Below are 27376 nucleotides of genomic sequence, written 5' to 3' on the forward strand. Positions count from 1 at the left end.
AGGCTATGGTCTCTAATTACCACCTGAGTGTGACATTTCTGAGGCTCAGTTTCCTCATCTACATGGTGAGTATATTATGAGGATACTACCTAACCGATTGGTTGAGAGAATTGAGCAGATAATTCATGTAAAACATTTAGGACATCACAGGTTCGGGATAGATGTTGGCTCCTGGTGGGTTTCTTATCAACTGAGATGGAGAAGTTCAGGGGAGGAGGAGGCTTTGTTGAGGGTTGAAGAACAGGGGGTTTTAACCATGTTAAATTTGAGATGGCATAAGACGTGAGGTGGTAGTCAGTTGGACATAAGTCCATAGAGGAGGTCTGAGACAGAGAGAACAGCTGGAGTCATCAGCATATAGATGACACTTAAAGACTTGGACTGGGCAAGCTCATCAGGGAAGTGAGTGCTCAGAGAATAGACAAGAATGAGGACGGGACCCTGGGGCTTCTGACACTTAGCAAAGAGGGAGTTGATTGTTACTGCAAAGCTGGTGGCCAGGCACAGCAGCACTGAAGCTACACAGCTAGCCTGCCACAGCAACATTTACATAACACTCTTACCTACAGGCAACTCTTAGAGATGTGGGTTCAGTCCCAGACCACTGCAATAAAGCAAATATCAAAACAAAGTGAGTCAAATTAAGTTTTTGGTTTCCTAGCACATATAGAAGTTATATTTACACCGTGCTCTAGTCTATTAAGTGTGCAATAGCACTATGTCTGAAAAAAAAAAAAAACACAACAATGTACATACCCTAATGATAAAATGTTTTATTGCTAAAAATTCTAACCATCGTCTGGGCTTCCAGTCATAATTACTGATCACAGCTCACCATCAGAAATATAATGGTAATGAAAAAGTTTGAAACATTGCTAGAATTACCAAAATGTGACAGAGACCCAAAGTAAGCAAGTGCTGTTGGAAAAATGGGGCCGGTAGACTTGCTTGACTTGGGGTTGCCCTGACCTTCAATTTGTAAAAAATGCAGTATCTGCAAAACACAATAAAGCAAAGTGCAACAAAACGAAGTATGTCTATAGTCTGTGCCAGGCTCTGCAGAAAATGCTTTCCAGAGATCAACTTATTTAATTAACTCATGGGAAAACAAAAATACAGGAAGATACATGACTTGCCCAAGGTCACACAGCCGGTGAATGGCAGATCTGGGATTCAGACCCAGGCCTTCTGGCCTCAGAGTCTCCATCTCTTCTGCTTCCAACTGTGGGTAAACAAAGTACTGACTGGAAGCTCCAAGGGAATGCTGAGTCCTGAGAGGAGAGCTGGGAGAATCATCATGGAATAAATTGCCCTCAGAGATCCCATTTAGCCTTGACACTCTAGGATGAACCCCAAGAAGCACTTCAGATTTTTGGTTGAGGAAAGAAGAGGAAGGAGGTTTGATTAAGGAATGTGTAACCCTGATCAGTCACTTATTCCATGCAAGGCACTGGAAGGTTCTGAGGTGGGGGGGTTAGGAGGAAGGCTACTGCTCCAACCATGGACTAAAGCATCTGCATTTCCCACTCTCTAGGCTAGCTACTCTCAGAATAATGGTGGCTGATTTGAGGTAGGAGCCAGAGTGCAGGTGGGAAGTTGGAGTGGCCCAGGGGATTGGCCTTGGAGTCCTACTTGATCTCCATTGGGGTAGAGTCTCTCTCTGTTAGTTCAATTGCCCCATAAAAACTCACTGAGATATGGAGGCAGTTTGAGTTCATTTACCCCTCTTGGAAAGTTCTCAGTGAGTGTCTGAACAAATACGTGAACCCCAGCTGAAGAGGAAAAGAGGCAGGGCGCAGGTGGAGAAGGGGTGAGGGTCAGATGCACACATAAACTCCAGTGAAGGGGAGAGGAGGGGCACAGCTGAGTCAGGCATCCGGGTGACAGTGTTGTTCTTTCCCACACCCCCCCCGCCTCACCCGTCCTGCCCTTGATGCTATTTAGGAGAAAACAGTTTTGACCGTCCAGAAGGAAGTCAATGGGAAAGGAAGCTGGAGGGCCCTGGAGAGGCTGTCTGGTCCATCCTGCCCACATCCCCTGGCCTAGAGCTCCTCAGGGTAACTGTGCAGCACAACCACTGGGGGTGTGTCAAATGCAGACTCCAGGGCCCCACCCAGACCTACGAAGTCAGAACTTCTGGGGGTCAGAGCCCAGGAATTTCTTTTAAAAAAAAAAGTTTATTTATTTATTTTGAGAGAAAGAGAGAGCGAGAGAGTGTGCGCGCACGAGAGAGAAACAAGTAGGGGCGGGGCAGAGAGAGAGGGAGAGAGAGAATCCCAAGCAGGTTCTGCACTGTCAGTACAGAGCCCAATGTGGTACTGATCTCATGAACCCTAAGATCATGACCTGAGCCAAAGTCAAGAGTCGTACATTTTAACTGACTGAGCCACCCAGGCACCGGAGAGCCCAGGAATTTCTATTTTTACAAGTCTTCTTCTCCCACACCCTTAGCAGTGTATGATGAGGACCACACTGTACAGAACACAACCTCACAGCCTATTGCAGACTGGTCTGAACAAATAAAATGAAATCAGTGGTATTCCAGTGTCTCTCACGTACACATTCACAAGGAAGTATGAAGTGCAGCTTCTATACTTGAAGGGATTACAATCTAATTGGGCCATAAAAGACATGCTTTGTGAAGAATTAAATTAATACTACAATAAATAAATATTAATTCAAAACAACAAGCAAATTCAAAAGGCTGGACAAATTGCCAATGAGTGGGCATAACAGTATCATTCAACGAGCACTTATGAAATACTAGATCCTGTGCTAAGCACCTTATTTATGTACTCATTTAATTTCATTAAAACTCTGGAAGATGGCTTTTTTAAAATCCCCATTTAATAATGAGTAAGTTGAGGCTTTGGCTTATTGGTCAATTCTTCTCAGATCAGCTTTCCCTGATCCTTAGGAGGTGGTCAGGCTCACATCTCTATTTTCTACAATATCCCCATGTTATGGCCTTTATCTCATTTATCATGCTGGGTTGTAACTCCCTGTTTTCTAGCCCGAGTGCCCCATGAGACTTGAGGGCAGATACTTGGCAGTTCCAGAGTCTAGTACACACTAGGTGCTCAGCTAATGTCTGCTGAGTGAATGAAAGCAGTGTGTCTGAAGTCTCTGAGCTAATACATGAAGACTAATGCATATGACTGTAAAGTCCAGGTCTCCCCGTGAGCCATTACAAGCAGATGGTACACACTATGGGGATTGCTGCAAGAGACATTCTATAGGTTGGAGGAATCAGGGAAGGATCCCTAGAGGAAGCAGAGTTGGAAGGACAGTTAGAATTTGGAAAGACAGATGAGAGGTGAGCAGTCAGTCCAGGCAGGCCAAGGCACGAAGGTGGAACTCTGCAAAGTACACACTTCCTCCAAGACTAGAGACCTCAGAGGAATCCAGGAGACTATACGCCATCCCCTAAGCCTTCCTAGCTTGCCTGTCAGCTGTCACCTTCTACCTAACTTACATGCCAGTTACTGCGGTGATATTATTTTCCTCCAAGGTTTATGGGAGATGACAATTGCTCCATGTTTTCCCATGCCTAGACCAGGTGACATAATGTACTCTTAGTTGATTTATCCATTTGGAATGTCACTTAATAATGAATGGGGGCGCACCTGGGTGGCTCAGTCGGTTAAGCATCCGACTCTTGGTTTTGGCTCAGGTCATGATCTCACAGTTTGTGAGTTTGAGCCCTGCATCAGGATCTGTGCTGACAGCACATAGCCTACTTGGGATTTCTTTCTCCCTCTCTCCTTGCTCCTCCCCAGCTTGGTCTCTTTCTGTCTCTCAAAAAATAAATAAACATAAAACACTTTTAAAAAAATGAATAGGATATTTTTCAGTTTCCATGAAGAAATAAGATCCATTAATGTCCATGGAAAAAAATCAAGATAAAACAGTATCATGGGATTTCATTTTTGTTAAAAAGAAAATATATTTGTATGCATGTGGGAAATGTCTAGAAGGCTATATATTCTGAACTTAACAGCAACTGATTCTTGAAAATGAGATATAGTGGGATGTGGGACTTTCACTTTTACTTTACAAAGTTTCTGAGTGTCTTTTTTAAATGTTTATTTATTCTTAAAGGAGCGAGAGAGAGAGAGAGAGAGAGAGAGAGAGAGAGAGACCACAAGTGGGGGAGGGGCAGAGAAGGAGAGAGAGAGAGAATCTTAAGGGTGTAGCCCGACATAGGGCTCAATCTCTCCAACGGTGAGGTCATGACCTGAGCTGAAATCAAGAGTCAGACATTTAACCAACTGAGCCACACAGGTGCCCCTGAGTGTTTGTCTTTCTAAACAATGAGTATGTATTAATTTCACAATTGAAAAATAAGGCCCTTTGGTGGGATTTAGGTAGTTTTTAGTTTATTTGTCCTTTGTTCTTCCCAGTTTTTCTACTGTGAACATCAACTACTTTTATAATCAGAAAATTAAAAGCCCTTTACACCATAAAGTTTATTAAAAAGAAAAGAAATAGATTATCAAGATGACATAGTTTGAGATGTTGGGGGACGGTATGTTTGGGGAAAGTGCCAAAGATGGTCTAAACTCTGTGTCCCAAGAAATTCAGCACCCAGACAAGCTGGATGTCAAACCAATACAGTCCCAACTTGGCAAAACATGTTAAGAGTTATAAGAATTTTCCAGATCCCATAATTTTGGAATCCCATCCTGGGGCTTCTGTTTAAGGAGATGCTTTTTAAAAAAATCATATGAAGGGGGGGTGCCTGTGTGGCTCAGTTGGTTAAGTGTCTGACTTTGGCTCAGGTCATGATCTTACTGTTCGTGGGTTACATCCCATGTCAGGCTCTCTGCTGTTAGCACAGAGCCTGCTTCAGATCCTCTCTCTCCCTCTCTCTCTGCTCCTCTTCTGCTCATTCTCTCTCTCTCAAAATAAATAAACTTAAAAAAAAAAAAGGCAGCTTTATAGAAACATGGGACTGTGTTTACAAACTAATGCTGAGCAAAGAAAAAAAGAATGGACTCTTGTATTTACATGGTGATCATGGCTATTATTTATGTGCTATACTTAGGGTCAGTAAGAAAGAACGCAAGGATGAGAGAGGAAACAGAGAAGAGCTGAAGGCTTCTGCTCATCCTAGAATAGCATCGCCCTGTGTTCTCCAGCCCTCCTGTTTCTTTAAATATCCAAATCCATGGGGTGCCTGGGTGGCTCAGTCAGTTAAGCAGTTAAGCATTAGTTGGACTTCAGCTCAGGTCTTGATTTCACAGTTCGTGAGTTTGAGCCCCGCATTGGGTTCTGTGCTGACCGCTCCCTGGAGCCGGCCTCGGAATCTGTGTCTCCCATTCTCTCTCTGCCCCTCCCCTGCTCACACTCTGTCTCTCTCACTCTCTCTCAAAAATAAGCATTAAAAAAAATAAATAAAAGAGAAAAAGAAAATAAACATCCAAATCCTATTGTTCCTTCTGGACCAGCATTGCCATCTACACAAACATGCACCAGACCCCAGCTGCAGAGCTCACTCCTTCCTGGAGCCCCAGGCCACACATCTGCATCTGTCTCAGGACTAACATGCTGCCTGCTGAGGGTTCTCTGCAGGCAGGTGTTTCGTTTCAGGACTAGACACGGAGCTCTTTGGGAAAGGGTATATGTCTCATGGATCTGTGTTTCCTCAGTGCCAGCCCCGCATGCAGGAGGTGCTTGGTGCACTTTGGTCGATGGATGAGAGGGTGAACGAGTAAATAAGGGGTGACGAGAGTGTGGCTGGAGGGCAGAGCAAGGAGGAAGTTTTGGGGGTGGGATGGCAGTGGCGGATGAGGCCTCAAAGGCCACGGCATTGCCCTCGTCCTTGCTGGGAGCGGCAGTGGGCTTACAGCCAGCTCTTCCCCAGGGTGACTAACCTCAGGGCTCTGCTCCTCTTAGGTCCTGCCCACGTTGTAAAGTGGCAAGTGCTTCCTCTTCAGGGGCTGGAGGGAGAGGTGGGGTGACTTAGGGGCCGAGCCCCAGCATGTGGAAGAGTTTATAAGCTGGGGCACCAGGCCCCTCAGCACCACGACCATTCTCCCTCATCCCCCTGCTGTCTGCCCTCCAGCTCTCCAGCAGAATGGCCTTCAGCGGCAAGTACGAGATCGAGAGTGAGAAGAATTATGACGAGTTCATGAAGCGTCTTGGTGAGTGAGTGCATGAGTACCCCTTCCCAGGGCTGGTCTGTCACAGCCAGCTTGGGGCCAGGAACCCAAACTCTTTGAGGCCGAGAGGAGTGGAGTGACTAGTCGAAGGTCACATAGCCAGTAGTTAGTGAGGTGGAGACCTGATTGGTTTATTCATTCATTCAAATGTATACTGAACACCTGTTATATGCAAGGGCCAGCCTGATGCTACTGATGGGGTGCCTCAAGGTCACACTGTAAATTAGGGACAGAGATCATTAGAACCCAGGGCCCTATGATGAGATGATGAGGGGGGCCACCACATCCTACCTGGGGAGAGGTAACCAAAAGGTCAGTATAGAGACCAGGCTTGAAAAGCCATGCATTCACTTGGCCATTCAACAAACACGGGCCTCTCTTCCTGTGCTAGGAACTACGGGAAGAGATCAAAGATGCCACTCCTCTCACCACTCCATTTGTGGCACTGGGTGTGAGGAACCCACAGGACAGCTGTCCTGACAATCCTGCAGAAGTCTTGGTGCACTATCTAAGTCTGAGACAGCACCATTGTCACGAGTCAAGGGACAGCCCCGGGGATCTCTGCCCTACCTCCCAGTGGCCAGAGAGGCCCTGAGAGCAGGGCACAGGGGAGACAAGAGTCCTTCTGGGTCAATTATTGCGAGTGGCCCTGAAGGATCGGTGCCTGGCTTCCCCTACAACAGTCTCATGTGGAATGGAAGGGAGCCAGTCTGAATGCTAGACCTGGTTCTGCTGCTAGCCTCCACTGAGATGCTGAGAAGCCCCTTTCCTGGTCCAGGTCTTCATCGTCTAATCTGTGAAGTAAGAGCCTTAGGAGACGGTGTTGGTGGTCCCATTCGTTCAAGGACTTTGTGAGCTTGGCAGTCTGTGTATGCTACGGTACTATCAGAAGAGCAGCTGTTATTTATTGTCAATTATATGCCAGAAGTTTTACAAGACACTATCACTTTGATTTCAACCTTGCAACAGCCCTGTGAAATGGGCCTTATTATCCCCACTTTGTCGATGGAAACACTGAGGCTCAGAGAGGTAGTGACTGACTCATCCAAGCTCATGGTTCATGGTAGAACTAGGATCTGTGTTCTTAACCATTGCGCTAGCCTGCCACTAGGGAGGAAAGCCCTCTCTCAAAGCCACAAGCTGTAAGCAGCTCTTACACAGCTGCTCTACTTGTCCCTGGGCCAGGGCTCCCCAGCGATGTTATCGAAAAGGGCCGAAACTTCAAGATTGTCACGGAGGTGCAGCAGGACGGGCAGAATTTCATCTGGTCCCAGCACTACCCGAGCGGCCACTCCATGACCAACAAGTTCACCATCGGCAAAGAATGTGACATGGAGACTGTGGGGGGCAAGAAGTTCAAGGTGAGAGGCCACTGGCCGCCATTCCCTCCTTCCCTAAGCCTCTGGCTAACTTCTTGGTCTCAAGCGTGTACCCTGGGGCTATACCCAAAGCTGAGGCTCTGTTCTCAAGTCTAGCCTCCAGCCCCTAAGCACTTGTGTTACTTGGCAACTTAACCACTCCTGGTTTTTAATGCTACCCCCATAACAGACACTGTAACGAAATTGTTAAAAATTGTTAACATGTGCCAAGCACTTAATATATCCCAGACACCTGCTGAATACTTCACATATGTTAATGCAGTTAGGCCTACAAAGTTGCTACAATTACTATCCCATTTTACAGATGAGGGAGTTAGGCTGAGCCATGGGGTTAAACAGCTTGCCCTCTTGCCCCGGTTGCACAGCATGGGTGCACCTTCACACCCAGGCAGTCTGGCTTCAGAGAGCATAACCATTTTTTCATGCTGCCTTCCAATGTAGCCTAGAGACTGACAACCCTAGAATCAGACTCATGTGGGTTTGAAACCACAATCTTACATAAGAAAGAAGTAAAAGGTGACTGTCCTCATCCGACCCAGCCTGGTCCCTCAGGTCTTCCGTGCATTCTGGGTCCCCTCTCTCTATAGCCCCAGTCATGACCGTGCGTACTTTGCCCCTTAGGCTGCCCCAGTGGAGAAGAAGTAGTCATAACATTCATGTTCTGTCACTTGTGTATTTAAAAAAATTCAACCATTTCTCATGATGTCTTTCTGAGTCAGCACATACTGATTTGCCTTATTCTTTTTAATGCTTGCATAGTATCTTGTAGTATGGAAAGCCTACCATTCATCTAACACTCCCTCGTTGATAAGATATTTAGGTTACTTACCAGTGGACAGTCCAGATTAGATATTTAGGTTGTTTACAATTACAAACGAAGCTGCACCCACATCCTTGGCTGACATCATCGTTGTCCTATCAGTGAGGATCGTAACTAACTCCGTGGCTAACAAGGTGTGCTCAGCATGTGCCAGGCACCGTGCCAAGCACTTTACACATGTCATATGAAATTGCTTAGTCCTCGTAATAACTCTGAAGTAGGTCCAGTTACTACCCCCACTTTAGAGGGGAGAAAACTGAGGCACAGCAAGGTTGAGCGACTCGTGCTTGTTACCCGTATCTTCAGACATAGGTCATCGTATATCTATCTACAAGGCAAACAATGCCAGAGGGGCTGCGATGGCTGTAGGTAGCCCATCCTCCCTGGGGGGCTGGCCTGCATTTGGGGGTGTCTGCCAACTCAGGCTCAGTGTTATGCTTCCCTCCCAGGCCACCGTGCAGATGGAGGGTGGGAAGATAGTGGCAGACTTCCCTAACTATCACCAGACCTCGGAGATCGTGGGTGACAAGCTGGTGGAGGTGAGTGTCCTGCTCGTTCCTGGGATAATGATGAGAACACTCTTCTGCCTCCAGCCATGGCCCCTGAGAGCCGGGCCTCTGGGTCCTGGCTCTGTGAGCATGTCCTGTGTGCCAGGCTCTGTGCTGAGCACCCGGTGTACGTCATCTGGTTTGATCTTCAGAGCAACCTGTTAGGCGGGGGTTCTATCTCCATCTTCCAGGTGAGGGGACTGAAGCACCGGGAGCTAAGCGGTGAGCTGGAGGGCACCTAGCTTCTACGACAGTCCTGGGAATTGATGCTTGGCAGTCTGGTTCTGCCACCACCGGGGCACAAGTGTGGAAGCCCAGAGTTTAGGTGAAGGGGGGAGTCTGGGTGGGCCCCGCAAGGCCAGCCACCATACTGCTCCACGTCCTCCAGGCCCTTCTGCTAGACCTTCTGATTTTTCAAGAGAAGCTGGAAATTTGCACTTCTTTGTGAAATCTCCAGACTATTAAACATTGGCATTGAATCAATCCTTTTAAAAAATGCAGGCAGGGCTAACACACATATCTGTGGATGGCCCCTTCCCACACTTAGTGCTCTGTAAACACAGATTGGAGGCCCGTTACTTCTTCCCGGGGTTCCAGAAATTTCCCCAGGTGAAAGAAATGGGTATGAAATTAAAAGCGAAAAGCAGGCATTTCCACACTTCATTCCCCACCTTGTGATCCTATGTCTTGGGCCAGAGCTCCCTGGGGTCCAGTCTACCCTCCCGAGGCTCTCCAGAAGGGAAGTGATGAGGGAGGTAGGGTTTGCCACCTCCTTGTTGCCCCCTTCTCCTCTCTCTCTCTTTCTCTCTCTCTCCCTTGTTTTCATCATCTCAAACCCAGTCTAGAGGCCCAAGAGACTCAATGACCTCTCATTATTCCCATTTTACAGACTGGCCATAGAGGTTCAGAGACAACAGGTAACTTGTCCAAAGCCACACAGCTAGTTTGTGCTGGAGGCAGATTCCACTGGCTGACTTCTAGACTAGGTCTCTGCCAGCTCTTCCCAGGCTGGTGGGTCTCTAATTTTTTTTTTTTTAATCTAAAAATGAAAAAGATGCCCAGTGTTTTAAAAAATATATAAAAGATCAAAAGTGATTATCCTGGATGGAAATTGATCTCTTAGAGAATCTGGTAAAAGCTTTGGACACATTTTTACTTTAAATGTCAGCCAGTGGGTTCTGACTCCCAGAAGCAAAGCTCCCCAAACTGAGGTGTGTGGGGAGAAATGAGGGCAGAGACCCAGAAGCAGGTTTGTGCCCAACAAGAGGATCGATCTTCCCAAACTGAACAAACCTGTCTCCTGATTCCTAAGGTCTCCTGACCATGGAGCCTGTGTGGTGTGAGCAGTGCTCAGAGATCAGGGTGTGTCACATGTGTACACACACACACACACACACACACACACACACACACACGTGCATATGCACTGGCATGCACACACACAAATGCACATGCACACAGACCAAGCACCACAGAGAAGCTGTCTTGGTGGGCACATCTCCCATTTTCAGAGGCTGGAATCATCCTAGACTTCTCTGTCCTCCACCAGCAGGGAGTGCATTAGGTGGGCATCCGTCCTCCCCCTCCAGGCCACCATCAGCAACGCTTGCCATGTTCTCACCATGGCTCTAGACCAAGTCCCAGCCTCCTTCCTGCTTGCAGCTCCCCCTCTGCTCCATCCTGCTCCATGTACAAATCACACATCACTTCACACTGCTGCCCTTGACAAAACTCCATTTGCCACCTGCCCACTTCCCGTGAGAAGGCAGCCTCCTCTGTTGAGTCTCAGGACCAACTGATGATATGTACGTGCCCCACGATGTTGGGTCCCTGATGGCCTCAAGCTCAGGACACAGCACACAGTGGGCCTTCATGGAACAGCATCCTCTCACCTGCCTCTCTCAAGAAATCTTACACTTCCTTGGGGGCAGGGACCCTATCTTCCCATCACCGAACACAGGTGCCCCATAAATGGTGTGTGTGCAGAGGCTGTGGACTCTTGATCTTAGAGGGCTTACTTGACTCCTCTAGACTTCAGTTTTCCCATCTGTACAATGGGCACAACGCTACACCATTGTTGGGAGGATTAAATGGGATAATGCAAGGCAAGTGCCTGAAGTGGGTGAACTTCAATGAACAGACAGGTGGAAGGTTATACTACAAAGAGCCACATCAGCCCTGACATCCGTTTAGCACTTTTGCCACATTGAGTCTGCACAGTGACTTGTGTAACAAATTGGGAAACTGAAGTTCAGAGGAGTGGTGCAACCGCTCACTTCTACTCAGGGCTGGGACTGGGGCCAGTCCTCCTCCAGCTGTGCCCCATGTCACTTAGCGACCCCTGCACTGACTCCCTCTGTTCCCGCTGCTTCTTTCAGATCTCCACCATTGGAGGCGTAACCTACGAGCGTGTGAGCAAGAGGCTGGCCTGAGCAAGCAGGTGGGGCTCCCAGGGGGCTACGAAGCCAGCAGTGAAAGCTGGGATAAGAACAGACATTGTTTGCTCCAAACCTTTGTCTTTGTTTTTTGTTTTCTGCTGTCTGGGGACAGTTTCTAGCTCGCTGGGGGTGGGAGAGGACTCAGGACAGCTGCATAGGCCAAACCTTGGCCCTGAGACCCTGTACAGTCTGCAACATGGCAGAGGGAGGCTTGAATGTGGACTGCAATACTCCTGACCCCCCTGGAAGTAGCCAAAGGTGGTGTTCAAGAAGCACGGTGGGCACACTTCCATGTGCCCTCACCCTACCTTGCCACCCACCTTTCTGTGGGTACGGAGACAGGGCTCCTTTAGAGAGACAGATGTCACCTGGGAAAGGTAACACACGGACTCTCACAGGGGCCACAGGGCAGGTGTCAGACGGTGGGTAGGAGTAGGTGTGGCACTTCCAGGAAAGGGCCGTGGACCTAGGCTCCAAGGCTGGCAGACAAAGGAGGGACACACCAGGGCTTAGCCAGGAAGGTGTTTTGGCATTGCCATGGCTCCGCTGTTAATTGGCCGTGGAGGCATCCTTCTGGGCCTGTTTACCTAGTGGCACAAAGGGGGACCAGAAGGACCAATGAGGGCTGAGGAGAAATCAGAGAGTATGAGATGGGGCCATGGGAGGGGCAAGAGGGACTAGAAGGGGCTGGGATGTCCTGGTTTGCACAGTGGTGCCCTGGAAAAACTGCGAGGGGCTTTGGCTGGCTGGGAAATGTGGTCAGAAGGGTCATTCTGACCTCCTGGTGGGTGCCTGGAGCCCAGCCCAGGATTCTGAGGCAGCATCTGGGTCATCTCTGCCTGATTATGCGTCTGTCTAGGGCATGGGAGTGGAGGACTGGGGTCGGCTTGCCTCCTGGCTAGATAATCCCTAACCCAGAGCACAGAACGGACCCTTTTCCATTCTCCTCTCTCCTTGGCAGTGTTCCTCACCTTGACTTCTTATCCCATATTTTCCTGTATGACAATTCACTTATTTTTGCTACAATGGAAACTTTACATCACTTCTATATATGGAAAGCCAACATCATTTGTCGTGAACAGATGAAAACTATCAAAAAAACCAAAGCTGAACAACAGTGAGATCCTGTTGCCAGCCCAAAGCCCTGAACCTATGGCCTCCCTCTGTGAAGAGAGATATGTAGCAGACACAACAGCATCAAGTGGGCAATGTTTTCCTTGACTAATCAGAATTACTGCAAGGCTACTAAAAAGAGAACATACTCACTATGAGAGCCAATTATCTAAATTATCTAGAATGTGTAAGTCCCAGATATGGGGCATTAGAAATAAGGTTTGCTATGGGACGCCTGGGTGGCGCAGTCGGTTAAGCGTCCGACTTCAGCCAGGTCACGATCTCACGGTCCGTGAGTTCGAGCCCCGCGTCAGGCTCTGGGCTGATGGCTCGGAGCCTGGAGCCTGTTTCCGATTCCGTGTCTCCCTCTCTCTCTGTCCCTCCCCCGTTCATGCTCTGTCTCTGTCTGTCCCATAAATAAATAAAAACGTTGAAAAAAAATTGTTTTAAAAAAAGAAATAAGGTTTGCTCAAAGCCTTACACAGGGTCCGGCACACAGCAGGTGCTTCATAAGTGTCACCTGACACGTGGCCCTTCCAGTCCGTGTAATGTACAACCTTTCACTGTCATGGGCCATCCTCAGTCTAGACAGATGGCATGGCCCAGCTTACTGGCAGCTCCCTACTGCCTCCTCCCACATTCTGCCCTGAAACTTGTTTATCTTCCTAAGAACAGCATTCAGCCTCCCCCACCCCCCATCAAGCCAGGACCCCTTGCATTCCATCGTTTTGCCAAGACTTATTGCTAATTAAGTGAACTAGGTAAGCATTAAATTAAACTAGCAGTGTTGCTGTTTCCCCTCCAGACTGAATAATTACTCATAATGAGCTTGGATAATAAGTCTCTAAATAACAGACAGCCATAATTAGGCTGAAAATTGAGATATTGAGAGAAAGCGAGAGGAGGAGGAAGGGAGATGAGAGAGGATAGAAGAGAAAAGAAGAGGAGAGAGGGGCCAGGGGGAGAGGGAGGCAGGGAAAGGGAGAAGAAGGAGGAGGGAGAGGAGAGAGAGAGAGTTTGTCTTTAGATTGGTAACTGATTCAAGGACAAATTCAAATTGTTAGCAGGAGAGAAATTCTTAAGCCAGTGTCATTATAGATTCACAGACTTGGAATATAGCAGGACCTCAGAGCCCAACTAGTTTAAGCTCTGTATTTCACAGATAGGGAAACAGAGACTCAGAGAGGGGAAGCCATTTGCCCAAGGTCACACAGCAGAGAGTGAGTCTCTGAGGAGAATGTGGGGTTGGGCGTCGCCAGCTGATGGAGGCTATGGCTTCTCAGGCCAGCTTGGGAGGGTAGACAGAGTGAGGTGTGCTGGAGCAAAGCATCCATTTTGCTGGCATCTCAGCAAGGAGGCTTCCTCAGCCAGTAGAAGGGACATTGGTTAAGAGCTTTAGCGCTGGAGACACGTTGCCAGGGTTTGAATCCCTCCTCTACCACTTAGAAGCTGTGTCACCTTGGGCTAAGTTCATCCATTCCTCTGAATCTGTTTCCTCACCTGAAAATGGGGATAATAATGTACTTACCTCATACAGCTGACATGCTACAAGCATTTGCTACAAGCAAATATTAGCTGCTGCCACTGTGACCACCATCACCTCCATCATCACCACTGTCATTCTCAACCAGTGTGATGAAAGGGCTAGCTGCCTCCTTCACTAACTCAAGGCACGTGGGCAAGCTGCTGGATTTATGTGTCTTATCTTGTCCATGTGTAAAATAGGCCCCTAAGACCTCCCCTTCCTTCACAGGGGAGTTGCAAGGATAAAGTGTAAAAACCCATGTTCATTGGCTTCCAGAAAGAGAAGCCTCTATCATTTTCCTGCACTGTTTGAGATGCTATAGTTTGAGATGCTGTTTGAGGCCCCTCCACAGGCCTCAGTTCTGCTGCCCTTTACCCCAGGCATGACTTTCATCCTGACCCTTGGGAGTCATCTCTTTCACTCTGCCAGGGCAATTGTCTCCCTCCACCAAACTCATCTGGTGGAGCAGGAACTTTCAAAAGCATCTTTAAATTTGTATTTATTTCTGAGAGAGAGAGCCAGTGAGTGAGCGAGGAAGGAACACAGAGAGAGACACACACAGAATCTGAAGCAGGCTCCAGGCTCTGAACTGTCAACACACAGCCTGATGCCGGGCTCGAACTCACAAACCGTGAGATCATGACTTGAGCTGAAGTCGGACGCTTAACCGATTCAGCCACCTAGGCGCCCCTCGGGAGCGGTTTTTAAGACCACCACTAGGTGGCGCTCCACCACCCAGCTGCTGCCCTGAGATCACCAAAGTGTGAATGTATGTTGCCGGTTGGGGCAAGGGGTGGGCAGTGAGATCCTTAGTGATTGGGCTTTTGTGGCCGTGTGTATGTGTCATCTAGGGGTGACATGGCGTTGGAGGTCACATGGGCTCCTCAAGCATTTCTAAATGTGAAACCCATTCCTACCACTCACCCATATTGAGACCTTGAGCCTTCCTCAGCCCCAGTATCGTCATCTGGAAAATGGTGATAATAATATTAGCTCTGGGTAATGCTGTGAGGACAAAAAAAGAATAGGGGGAGTAAGAGAGCATGAGGAAAGTGTCAAGTACAGGCCTTGGAACATAGTAAGTGCTCACCAAACAGCTATTAAGGGACTCTCTTGGTGGTTCTACTGGGAGAATGGGCACACACAGGGTCAGAGCACTTACAGCGTGCAAACCTGGCTGTGCATGAGCATCTCCTGAGGGTCCTGGTGAGAGGATAGCGCAGGCTGCACCCCAGACCTGGAGAACTGTCACTGTGAAGTGCTCCCCAGCCAGGCATAACTTTGGAGACTGACTACTCCGGTCCCAATCCTCCCATTTTGCAGAAGGCATGACCTCCTGTGTATCCTGTCCCTTGTATCCCGGGCAAGGGCAGCAGCCTGAAACACTGGTCAGCACTGGCCCAGTTCTTCCTTAGAAGCTAGAGCTTGGTAGGAAGAAGTGAAGCTCAGAGACTCACCTGCATCCCCAAAGAACGGAGAGGCCCACTTATTCACATTCTGTCTCACAGAACTGTTGAATAACGATACCATATATTCCATGTTTTGTTATCATAAATCTGAAGTGTAGCCCAAGCTGATACCCTTCCCACCTTATAAATGAGGAGACAGAAGTCAGAGTGGAGAGGTGGCTTTTCCCAAAGTCATCTAGCTAAGAGCAGACAAACTGAGACCTCCTGGCCTAATGTTCTGGTCTATATACCAGAAGTAGCATGCTTCCAGCCCAAGAACTACTCTAACTTACGATGTGTTTTATTGGTCTTCTGTTGTGTTAATAATTTTTTTAATTTAATTTTTAAATTAAATGAAAAGTTAATAGGTTTCCTAGAGGTTCCTGAAGATTCCGCAATGTGGAGCTTACACCCTTGAAAGGCAATAATTGACCAGAACGGAGTAGGAGCCATATCCTCTAGGGAGACACTGGTTTCAACACAGTACTGACCACATCACACCCTCTCAATCACCCAGCTGGATTCACTATGTTACCTGCCTAGTCCTGGCGGGCATCTGGACTTGAGACTCCTGCAAAATGCTATGGCCTTTCTGCTGAAATTCAAGTCACAAAAGTCTTCCCTGAGGAACAAAAAATGAGGTGAATGAGGGCTGTTAGATTCTTTCCTAGGCACTTAGGGCCAGGGATTGCCAGAGCCAGCCCAGAGACAGGTTAGGTTCCTCCCCGGGGGATGCTCTGGGAAAGCCCCAAGCCTGCTCCCACCTTCACAGATGGGGTTCAGGGAACTCCTCCCAAATCGGAGCCTGCTGGGGACAGACAGATGGAGCCATAAATCACATTAGCTCGTGGCAGATGTGCGAGAAGCTGTTTCTATATCTCTGTCTGCTGGTAAGCACACTCTGAGAAGGCCTGCCACCCAGTACATCAGGAGCATGGACGCCTGGCAACTCTTACGAATCTATATCCATTATTCTGCCATGTCTTCCCCACCAGGTGAGTGAGATGGCCCGCTGGGACAGTCACACCACCTTTCACTCATTCAAAACCCTTGACTGAGGTACTACAAGGCGGCAGGGCAGATTCAGACTGCCTGTTTTTGAATTGTGTCTCCTTCCTTCCCCACTGCTGTCCTCAGGCAAATAACCTGTGTCCCCATTCTCTAATCTGTAAAATATAGCCAATAACAGTTCCTACCTTGTAGGGTTACTGAGATGGTTACCAAAAATATGAGCAAACGCCTTAGCATAGCACTTTATACATACATAGTAAATGCTGAATAAATGTCAGCTGCTATGATTACTGCCACCACCACCAGGTGATAATATTCTTTATATTCTACTGGGGGGAAAGTAGCTTAGGGCACAGCCATCAAACCAAGTTCACAAACTAAAAAGATCATTTCAAATGGCTTGAACAGCTATGGAGAAAAGGAAGAGTAATGAGTGAGTAGGGTTGTTACAGAGACCTCTTTGGGAGATGACACGGGAGTTGAGGTTTCTTAACCTTCTACTGTTGTTGTTTGGGGCTCGACAGTTCTTACTGTGGAGGCTTTCCTGGGCTGTGGGATGTTGAGCAGCATCCCTGGCCTCTATCCACTGGCCCCCAGCCACCACAGTGGGGACAACCAAATACGTCTCCAGGCATTGCCCAATGTCCTCTAGGGGGCAAAAGTGAGCTCTGCTGAGAATCACTGATCTAAAGGATTAAGGGAGAAGAGTATTCACATGACAGAACAGATGGCTTTGGAGAGATGGACTCTAAACCCAGAGGGCTGTGGAACCTTGACCCCAACCCTAATCCAGGCACTGGTGATGTTAAACCTGAAGGGAAGCCGGTTTTCCTAGGAAAATGGATCTGCATGTCCAAACCTTTCACACAGAAATACTGCATAAAACACAGACAACTAAATATGGAACAAAGTGTAGGTCTGGAACTCAGATGGTGCAGAAATTCAGCCGGGGATGCGGTTTCCTTACTCTCTCTTTTGGGCCCACAATCCAGGGCCTGCACATTCAGTCCTTTATTGGAACTTCAAAGAAAACCTGCATCTGAATCCCTGGGAAGCCAGCTAAAAACGCAGATTCTCAGGCCCCACTCCTCTTGGAGATTTCAGGTCATTCCGCAGCTTGCTTAGGTTTGAAAATCTCTGGACTGAACTAGATGTCAGCCCTGGCAGGGCCTTTAAAGCCACCTCTATGCTTTTCTTTTTGTTTGTTTTTATTTTGAGAGAGAGATAGTACAAGTGGGGGAGGGGTAGAGAGAGAGAGAGAGAGAGAGAGAGAGAGAGAGAGAGAGAAAAGAGAATCCTAGGCAGGCTCCTCACTATCAGCGCAAAGCCCAGTGTGGGGCTTGAACTCACGAACCATGAGATCATGATCTGAGTCGAAATCAAGAGTCAGATGCTCAACCTACTGAGCCACCCAGGTACCTCAATCATCTCTGTTTTTCAAGCTTTCCGAACTACTGCCCAGCATGGGAACTTAGGAAATCTAACACAGAACACCCATGTGTGGGAGAGGTACAAGTTCTTCCCTCTGGTTGAAGAAAGGCAGGGGCCCAGGGCCTCTGTGGCTCAGTTTCCCTCTAGTGCTCGAAAACCACCCATCAACTCAACCATCTCTATGGTAACAGGTGGAGAACCTGAAGCCTAAAGACAGAGGCACAGTAAAGTGGGTATTCTTGGTAAACCCAGAATTTGCCTTGTCAAGTTGTTGTCAAGTCCCCAACACCTAGACTAGCTTCCTGCCTTGCCTGACTTGATCATGGCAGATGGATAGTACTGCCCCCAGCCCAGCCCTGCCTGCACACACACGGTTCCCAAACACCTCCTGGGGCTGGATGTCAGCTTCATGGCCTGGGCAGCTCTCCCCACACCTCCCCTTCCTAACTAAAGGCATCCGTGCTTAGTGAGAACCACTCAGCTCCACACGGACACCAATCTCCAGGATGGCTCTCCTGCAGGAACCTGGGTGGGTAGAGGGCAGGGCTCTCTTCCTGTCAGAAAAAGAGTCTGACACTCTCCATAATTGCAGATATATAGTCCATCCATTCTATGATACACATATTTTTACGTGTTAACGTTCCTGAAATAAGAGTACACTATTTAATCAGCAGTATCTTAAACACTATGTCATGGCTTAGTTGGTGACTTTTTCTTGAATTCTCTCACTGGTGCATAAAATAATGGTACATCTTAGAGTAGACCTTGTGTTTGGCTTTGACATGCTTTATGTTGCTTAATCCTCATGAGAACCCTGTGAAGCAAGTGTTCTCACCCCCATTTTAACAGGTGAGAAGACTAAGGCTCAGAACAGTTGAGTCAACTCCCTCCAGACAGCTAGTAAGTGGTTGTGGTGAATTTTACGTGGTAGCTTGGCTAGGCTATGGTGTGTGGCAGTTCAGACACTAATCTAGATGTTGCTGTGAAGGCATTTTGTAGATGTGACTAACATTTAACAATCAGTAGGCCTTAAGTAAAGGAGACTCCTCTCCACGTGGGTGGGCCTCATCCAGCCAGGTGAAGGCTGTTAAGAGCAAAAAACAGGTTTCCTGGAGAAGGAATTCTGCTTCAGAGACTGTAACAGAAATCCTAAGTTTCTGGCTTGCCCTACAGATTTTGGACTCAACTGAAACATCCACTCTTACCCGAATTTCCAGCCTGCTGGCCTGCCCTACAAATTCCTAACTTGTCAGCCCCCACTGTGTGAGCCAATTCCTTAAAATAAATCTCTGTGGGGTGCCTGGGTAGCTCAGTCGGATATACATCCAAATCTTGATTTCGGCTCAGGTCATGATCTCGCAGTTTGAGGGTTTGAACCCCATGTTGAGCTCTGTGCTGACGGTATGGAGCCTGCTTGGGATTCTTTCTCGTTTGCTCTGTCTCTGCCCTTTCCCGGCTCATGCACGCACGTGCTCATTCTCTCTCAAAAATAAACATTAAAACATAGCAAATAAATAAATCTCTCAGATATGATGGGCTGTTTCTCTGGGGAACCCTGACTACTAGTGGTAGGGTAGGGGTGTTAAGCTCTACTCCGGGTGTCCCCAGAGAGGCCCAGCTCCACAGGAGCCAGTCTTGTAGAGCCCACCCCCCAAGCCTCTCAGCGGGAGCGGAGACACCGACGGGGCTGGCTGAGAGTCGAAGGCCAGGAAAAGAACGGAGACCAGGAGTAGGTGATCTGTTTATTGCAAGACGCCTTCTTCTGCGTGCTGGGCTGGCTGTGAGGCTCTACTGGGGGCCCTTCACAAGCCCCAGTCCCAGGCCAGACAGACACAACAACTTGGAATCCAAACCAGTCTCACATAAATAGAAGGAGGTTGGCAAAGGAAAAAGAGAAAAGCAACAAACAAACGTGTAGTCTTCCCACACTCATGTGACACAGCGGCACCGGTGCCTTATTCGCGTTACCTCTTCTTATTCTGCTTCCACACCGAAGCCTTCATCTGCTCTGAAAATCACCTTCGGATCCAATTCAGCAGCACATGGCCGCCTTCCTGATAGTCCCCGAGCCAGTCTCCTGCACTGACGGGCAAATAAGCCAAGAAAACCAAAATGGGTTCTTCTTAAAACAAACAAAAAAAATGTCTCCATTGTTCTTTACACCTCCCAGTTCTAATGGGTGAACAGTGTGTCGCCCCGACTCGGAACAAACCAAAAAAACACAACTAGCACAAGTCATGAGTCAGAATAAAAACATATTGCACATGGTTATGAGAGTCTTCCTGAGGGCCCTCTTGCTGTAGGTGCCCAAACACTGGCTTTCGATCCAACCAATTGCTTGCCTGTATTTGTGACATACACCCCTGTCCATGCCCCGCTCCCCGACTCCAGCTGGCACGAAGCAAACATTCCACATTATTAGCCTTCCCTATTAGCCAAACTCACACACCATAAGCACCTGGTGGAGCGGGGTTAGGGTTGTTGGTTGTAAACCTCTGTCTACCTTTCAACCACTTCTCCTCTGGGTGGCTGTCAAAGTTCTACAGGTGAACACAGCATCCAAGATGTGGAATCTTCTTGAACTGAGAGCCTGGGGAGTTGCTTTCCCCAACCACCTGCTTGTTGTTACAAGCTGGGTCCGAACCTACAGCCCTTGCATGGGACAGGCAGTGTGGCGATCAACATTTTTTCTCTCCTAAGGAATTTTCAAGTATCGTAAAATCCCTGATACACTATGTAAACAAGATATCTTACTGAACAGAAAGCTAGGTCACTTCAGGAAGCAGCAGCATGTGAGATATCTAAAAGGCCTAATAAGGTTTTAGGTCCGACAACAAAGGCAAGACAGCCGCCCACCGTGCCTCAGAAGGCCGACGCTTAGGCATACACACACACACAGCTCTTCTGTATGGAGGCAGGGAAAGAGCACCCAATGCGGCACCTGCTGGGGTCCTGAGGATACATCATGCAGTCCCCTTCTTTTTCAGTGTAGCTGCCACTGGCGAGAAGTAAAGAAGTCTTTGATGCTAAAAACCAAACATGCTCATGGACTGGCAGTCTGCATCCAGTTTCCAGTCTCCTGGCCTCTCACCAAGTCTTTCTCAATTCAGGGGGTCCCTCCTCCAGAGGGTGGTGGCCGAGACACCCCCCTGCACCCCAGCTACATATGTGGAAGACGCTTTCCAGAGGAATGCTCTCGGGGGAGGTTGTCATGGACTGTTTTGCTGGGGGGTCAGCTTTATTTAAAAAGAACATGAACCCTCTCCGTTCAAGGGTAACAATGAGGCTCTGTGGGGATGGCCTCCCCACTGCCTCACTCTGCTGAGCTCCCCTCACCTGTGTCCTCGTCCTCTGCCCAGGTGGGTCTCCAAGGGCTCCCTGTGTGGCCCAAAGGTGCCCTATCTGTCGAAACAGCCCGTGGGGAACGCGTGGCTTCCGCTGAAGTAGCTGCTTCCATAGGTGGTGGTGAGGCAGTGCCTGGGCTCAGCCGCGATGGCCATCTGCATGCTGAGGGGCGTGGGGAGGGACACGGGACACACGTCCAGGGGCTGGAGGGTGGGGTACAGGGCATGGAGGGAGGAGCCAGAGCCTCCTGAGAGCAGGCTCCCAGAGCGATGAGCCTGCAGCGAGTCCCGATAGGCCAAGCATAGGTCCTGCACGGGGGTCTGAAATGGCGCCAGGGCTGGTGTCGTCGGCTGGCTCAGGGTGGGGTAGGTGGGTGGCTGGAACAACACCTGGGTGGTGGCAGGGGGCGTGCCAGGCACCATTGCCAAGGCCTGGCTCTTGACCGCAACAGCATCCTTGAAGACATTGTCATAAGCTCTGAAAGGAAAGGACCTAGGTGAGACTTGAGGTCCGAGGCCACAGCAGCAGACACCTGAGTGTGCCCCTCCCTCCCTTGCTAAGTGGGATTCGAGATCTGTGTGCTGTGAGCTCAGGGTGGTACCCAGCCCACACCCACTGCCTGTAGCACTGCCTCCCCTGTCCTCTGACTAAACTCAGGCCTCACACCTACACCCGGATCTGCCTCCTACAGAAAACCCCTTCTGATCCCAGACTCTAGCTGTCCCCCCAAGCCTCTGTACTGCCCTATCTCGGCGATCAACCCCCCAGATGATAACTTCTGTGTTACCACCTAGTTCCTTGTGCTGAGCACGAGCTCCAGGGGGAGGGGGCCCTCTGCTCTTGCTCATCACTGCATCCCCAGCATCTGGCACAGGGCCCGGCACTTAGATCAGCACCTCTGCCTTCAAGGCACCTGCAAACAGATCCCAAGCAAGCTGCCCCTGGGGTCTAAGTTTCACCTTCTGGAAAGGGAACCAACAGGTTTATTTCCATTAAAAAAAAAAAAAATAGCTTCCCATAAAGCTTTTTGAAATAACAAATCTATTAGAGGCTCAGGTAAGACAGGAGCAAAGGGAGGCTACAGATCTGAGAAGAGGATCATCCCAGAGCCACAACCATGGTGAAGAGGCAGGGCTGGTGGCCAAGAATCTGGGGGCACCTATCTGCACTCAGACCAGACCATATGCTCTGTTTCTGGGCACCTTCTACAAGCAAAGATTTTAAAACAAGGCCCAGAGAGCAGGGCAGACAGTTCACACAGGGATGAGACAAAGGCAGCTACTGGCACAGCTTCCCATATCAGGAGGCTGAGAGGCAGCTCTCCAGGGGCCTGGCCCCATGGTCAGTAGGGCCAGCATCCAGAAGATGCTGCCATATGCTGGGGGGAAGAGGGATGAGCAGCAGCCAGGCTTGGGTTCTCTGTCCTGTCTCCTCCTTGTGGTCACCAGTGAACACCTGCACCTTCAATATCAGTTTCATGGTGTTGGGTCTGTGCTGACTCTTTGTACCCTCTCTGATACACTGAACATGTCCTCACCAAGCTTCCCAGGGACCCTTGCGAGGAGGCCATGGCCTCTTATGTAGCTGGCTAAGAGGTCAGCTTTGTGGCCACATCTGATCAAAGTAGCTAATTATAAGTCTCTCAGTGTAATCACCCAGAAGACTGACTGGCACACGGGGATTCAGAGCAAACAGCCCAGACACTCAGAAGGATGTGTCCATCACCTTCTCTTCTCCCCACCTCCTTGACCTTAAAATCACAAATTCAAAGCTACCCAAAATAGGAAGGACCAACTCTGCAAACCTCATTCTAGCAGGAGTCACAATGGCCCACTTCCTGTGAGACACTAGCTCAGGGAACTACCCTAACCCTCTGACTTTGAGAGATCTCCTGAGGTGAGTCTCCAGAGCAAGTGCCTCGATTATTTTGGAAACAAAGAAAGATCAGGGATGGAACTTACACCAGCAGGATTTCAATGCATGTGCTGAGATGTTCCAGAGAGTAATTTGAGATCCTCTGTAGGTCTCTGGTCCAGTAGGGGGAAAGCTGAAGGCAAATCCTGGAGGCCCCAACGCAGGCTGCGGCCACCACAGAAGGCTGGAATTTGTAGAAAATATGATCTGAAAGAGAATCACAGAAGTCGGCTTCATAGAGCCTCACTCTGGAGTCCCAGTGGCCCTCCTTCCTGCCTTGTGCTTCCTGAGAACTGGCAGACAAGTGATTAGGTTCAAGGCTGTTCATTGCTGAATACACACACAAGATGAAAAATTAGAAATACTATGAAGTTCCATTCCTGAATCTTAAACACCTTGGCTCTCGGTCTGGGATTTCTGGTGTCAGCCTAGAGTAATGATTTTTCAAAATTTCGCCCTAAGTTCTGGGGGGCTGCGAGGGGCTTGGTGATGGGCTACAAAGAGAACCACAAAACATGTGTCTCTTCTTTGGCTGTTAGTGGCGAATGACACAGCATTTCAAAAGCTTCTGTTTTGGGGCATGACTACAGGCTACTTATTGATGGTAACAAAGCCTGGCTTAGAGTGAGCACCCAATAAAAATTTGTTGAATGAATAAATGGTCACAAACATTTGATATACATAACTAAAACCAGCACCTGACTTAGTTTATGGAGGAATCTTCCCCCACCCTCAGCTTTTCTGACATATGATTGGCAAATAAAAAAACTATGCACATTTAAGGTGTACAACATGATCTTTTGGTATATGTATATGTTGTGAAATGAATCTTAATGTCCTACTAAGATATCTGGCAACATGGCAAAGTCTGGCACTACTTATGTGCAAAGGCAAACTGTTCAAATTTCCACTCTTTGTGTGAATGACACTGGTTATTTGTGCATTATCATCCTGTCTTACATTGTTTATGATTTTTGGTAACTTCCACATTTGCCTGTGAAAGTCTGAGTCAAGGCAGGTGGCATTACAGTTACAGGCACAGTTACAGAGTCAGACGCCTCAGATTCAAATCTTAGCAATGACCTTGGGTAAGTTACTTCACCTCTTGAGCATCAGTTGAGGAAATGGATTGGTAAAACAGGAATAACAGAAGTGATTTTCATGTGGAGTCATTGTGAAATTCAATGACATAATATACACAAAGCACTACAATAAGGTGCCTGGCACATGGTACATGCTCAATTAATGCCTGATATTGTAATTGTTTATATTGGTTTTTAAAAATTTTTTAATGTTTTTATTTTATTTTTGAGAGAAAGAGACACACAGTGAGAGCAGGGGAGGGGCAGAGATGGAGACGAACCTGAAGCAGTCTCCAGACTCTGAGCTGTCAGTGCAGAACCCGACATGGGGCTTGAACTCACAGACTGCAAGACCATGCCCTGAGCCAAAGTCAGACGCCCAACTGACTGAGCCACCTGGGCGCCCCTGTAACTGTTTACATTGTTACTTGGGATCATTTTGGTTTGTGGTGGGTTACTGGGTATTGTATCAACAGTATTTCTGACCTGGTATTTTACCTAGTACCTAGATATTAAGACAATGGGAAGAGTGGGATTCACATGAGGTCCCCAAACAGGATAACTTTATTGCTGAACTTTATTACTAAAACATACCCCCTCCCCCACCCTATCTGTACGATGACTGCTCTTCCAAAATGACCTACTTGCAAATCTCTCCCATTTGGATCACTTGGAATGTTCCAGGTTACTGTAAGAAAAACTACCAGGTGATCAGTAAGTTTGTAGGGTGCCGGCTGCCTGTATGTATATCAGCTGCTTTATTTCTCCTTTACATGGTGTTGGCAGTACTTTGGGAGAATCCTAGCTCCTTCTCTGTGTATCCCCTGAGAAGTGGGAGTGATCTGGGTGGATGGGCCCCGGTCAGCAAGGACTCCCTGGGTGGACATGCCTCTCAGATCCCAGCCTCTGTGTGTGGGGGGAAGGGCTACCGGGTCCCGACGTCGGGCCACACCTTGCAGGGTAACCTCTAGGAAGTAGTGGGCATACTCCTTGAGGCACTCTTTGGTCTTGCGGGGGCAGGTGGCGGGCCAGCTGTGGCAGTGCCGATCCTTCTGGCTGACGGAGGCTGAGAGGTAGTAGTCCAGAAAGTGGGCGGGCGTGGGCAGGCAGAGGTTCCAGCTGAAGGCTTCCAGGAGCAGCAGCTCTGTGCTGAGCAGCTCCTTCTTGGTGAGGGTGAAGTTCTGGCCGTTCAGGACCCTTGTACTGTTTATCTGCTCCAGCTTGGGCACATGGTCTTCCCTGTCCTCGAACTTACCTGCAGGAGAAGCAGACGTTACTGGAAGACAGCACTTGCCTGCACCCAGGAAGCAAAGGCCCACCTCACGGTGCCTGGACAGTGCTGGCACGGAGCACAGAGAGCCAAAAGTCCCCACTGCCAAGCGACTAAAAACACACATTTTGGATCTGCCAACCCTGCGCTTAAATCCCCAAGTCATCATGTCCAGCTGTGTGATTGTGCACAGGTGATTGTGCACAGAGGCCTTTCCATGCCTCAGTTCCCTCATCTATAAAATGGAAACTAAGGGTTTTGTCAGATACAACAAGAAAATGCACACCACATGTTCAGACCAGCACGTGGAACAAAGAAGGCACTCCATGGCAGTTAGAAACAGCAGTGAGGGCCTGGAGGATGAGGGAGCCCTCTCTCCACTCCTGCCTGGTCCTCACTAACACAATGTCAGGACTGGTCACGGGGTCAGACAGCCATAGTCAGAATGACCTTGCAAATTTGATCCTGTCCCCCCACATATAGAAAAGCCCCTCAATGGCTCTCCACTGTCCTCAGTACTGGGTTCAAACCCTGTCAATAGCTTTTCAGCTTGGATTCCCTCAGAAACAGTTTGCTTAGGAGGTGAGCCTAGGAAAGACTGGTAAGTGGGAGAAGACAGGAAAGGGAGGAAAGCCAGAAAGGGAACATGATCTTGAAGTTATCCGTACCCCTGTGTTCACTGCAGCATTAATTACAATAGCCAAGACTGAGAAACAACCTGAGTATCCACTGATGAATGGACAGAGAAAACGTGGTATTTATATACAATAGAATAATATTCAGCCATACAAAGAAGGACATCCTGCCATTTGCGACAACATGGATAAACCTTGAGGGCTTTATGCTAAGTGAAATAAATCAGGCAGAGAAAGCCAAATACTGCATGATCTATCTCACTTACATGCAGAATCTGAAAAAGCCAAACTCAAAGGTACAAAGAACTGACTGGTGACTACCAGAGGCAGGGATGGCGGAAACTTGTGAAGGGGGTCAAAAGGTACAAACTTCCAGCTATAAATTGGCCCTGGGGATGTAAGGTACAGTATGGTGACTAGTTAACAATGCTGTACTGTGTATTTGACAGCTGCTAAGAGAGATCTTAAAAGTTCTTATCATTAGAAAAACATTTGTAACTGTGTGAGATGATGGACGTCAACTAAACTTACATGCGTACAATAGGTACATATATCAAATCATTTTTATACACTTGAAAACTAACATGACATTATGTGTCAATTATATCTTAATGCAACTGGGGTGGGGGTAACACTATGGACTTCCGAGGTGAGGCTTTAAAGAGGCCATGCAACTCCCACCTTCTTCCTCCCTTGGAGTGCCATGCTGAGACCATCATGTAAGGAAGCAAGCCTAGCCTGCTGGAGGTGGAGAGGCCACAAGAACAGAGGAACCCAGGTGATAGCCAGCGCCAACTCTCAGACATGAGAACGAGACCATCCAGGACCTTCTAGCCCAGCCCCTCCAGCGCTGTTTGAATGAGCATAGGTGAAACCAGCAGAGGAAACCCCATGCAACCCACATTGCTGTTTTTTTGTTTTGTCTTTTAGTGTTTATTTATTTATTTTTAAGAGGGAAAGAGGAGGGAGAAGCAGAGAGACAGAGGGTGAGAGAGAATCCCAAGCAGGCTCCGGGCTCTGAGCTGGAGCCCCTCCGACGTGGGGCTCGAACTCACAAACCAGGAGATCATGCCCTAAGCTGAAGGTTGGTTGCTTATCCAACTGGGCCACTCAGGCTTCCCACATATCACTGTTGTTTAAATCACCAAGTTTAGGGATGATTTGTTTGGCAGGAATAGATAACTGGGATATACTCATATCCATGGGCAGTGGCAAAAAGATGTGAAACCCCACAAACAGGCACGTCACACGGC

General features: G+C 48.4%; 2 protein-coding genes across 4 annotated transcripts in view; one reads left to right on the top strand and one right to left on the bottom strand.

Annotated features, from left to right (window-relative positions):
• Positions 1-11421, top strand: part of FABP6 (fatty acid binding protein 6) — a 38605-nt gene extending 27184 nt beyond the window's left edge. Inside the window, exons 2-5 of one of the 2 annotated variants that reach the window (XM_086718546.1) lie at positions 6068-6146; positions 7350-7525; positions 8813-8902; positions 11290-11421. In XM_086718546.1, coding sequence (XP_086574672.1) covers positions 6068-6146; positions 7350-7525; positions 8813-8902; positions 11290-11343 — 399 coding nt within the window. In that variant the 3' untranslated portion in view covers positions 11344-11421. Of the gene's footprint in view, positions 1-5993; positions 6147-7349; positions 7526-8812; positions 8903-11289 lie in introns of those variants that run through there. The other variant, XM_025924538.2, reaches the window with a different exon arrangement.
• An 8187-nt stretch (positions 11422-19608) lies between these two features.
• CCNJL (cyclin J like) overlaps positions 19609-27376 on the bottom strand; it is a 58111-nt gene continuing 50343 nt past the window's right edge. For both annotated transcript variants that reach the window (XM_086707094.1, XM_025923486.2), the window contains exons 4-6: positions 25171-25473; positions 23184-23343; positions 19609-21699 (exon numbers count right to left, since the gene is read on the bottom strand). In XM_086707094.1, coding sequence (XP_086563220.1) covers positions 21276-21699; positions 23184-23343; positions 25171-25473 — 887 coding nt within the window. In that variant the 3' untranslated portion in view covers positions 19609-21275. The remainder of the gene's footprint in view (positions 21700-23183; positions 23344-25170; positions 25474-27376) is intronic.

Source organism: Puma concolor, chromosome A1, assembly GCF_028749965.1.
Source record: "Puma concolor isolate L17-30 chromosome A1, mPumCon1.1.hap2, whole genome shotgun sequence".
NCBI lineage: Eukaryota > Metazoa > Chordata > Mammalia > Carnivora > Felidae > Puma > Puma concolor.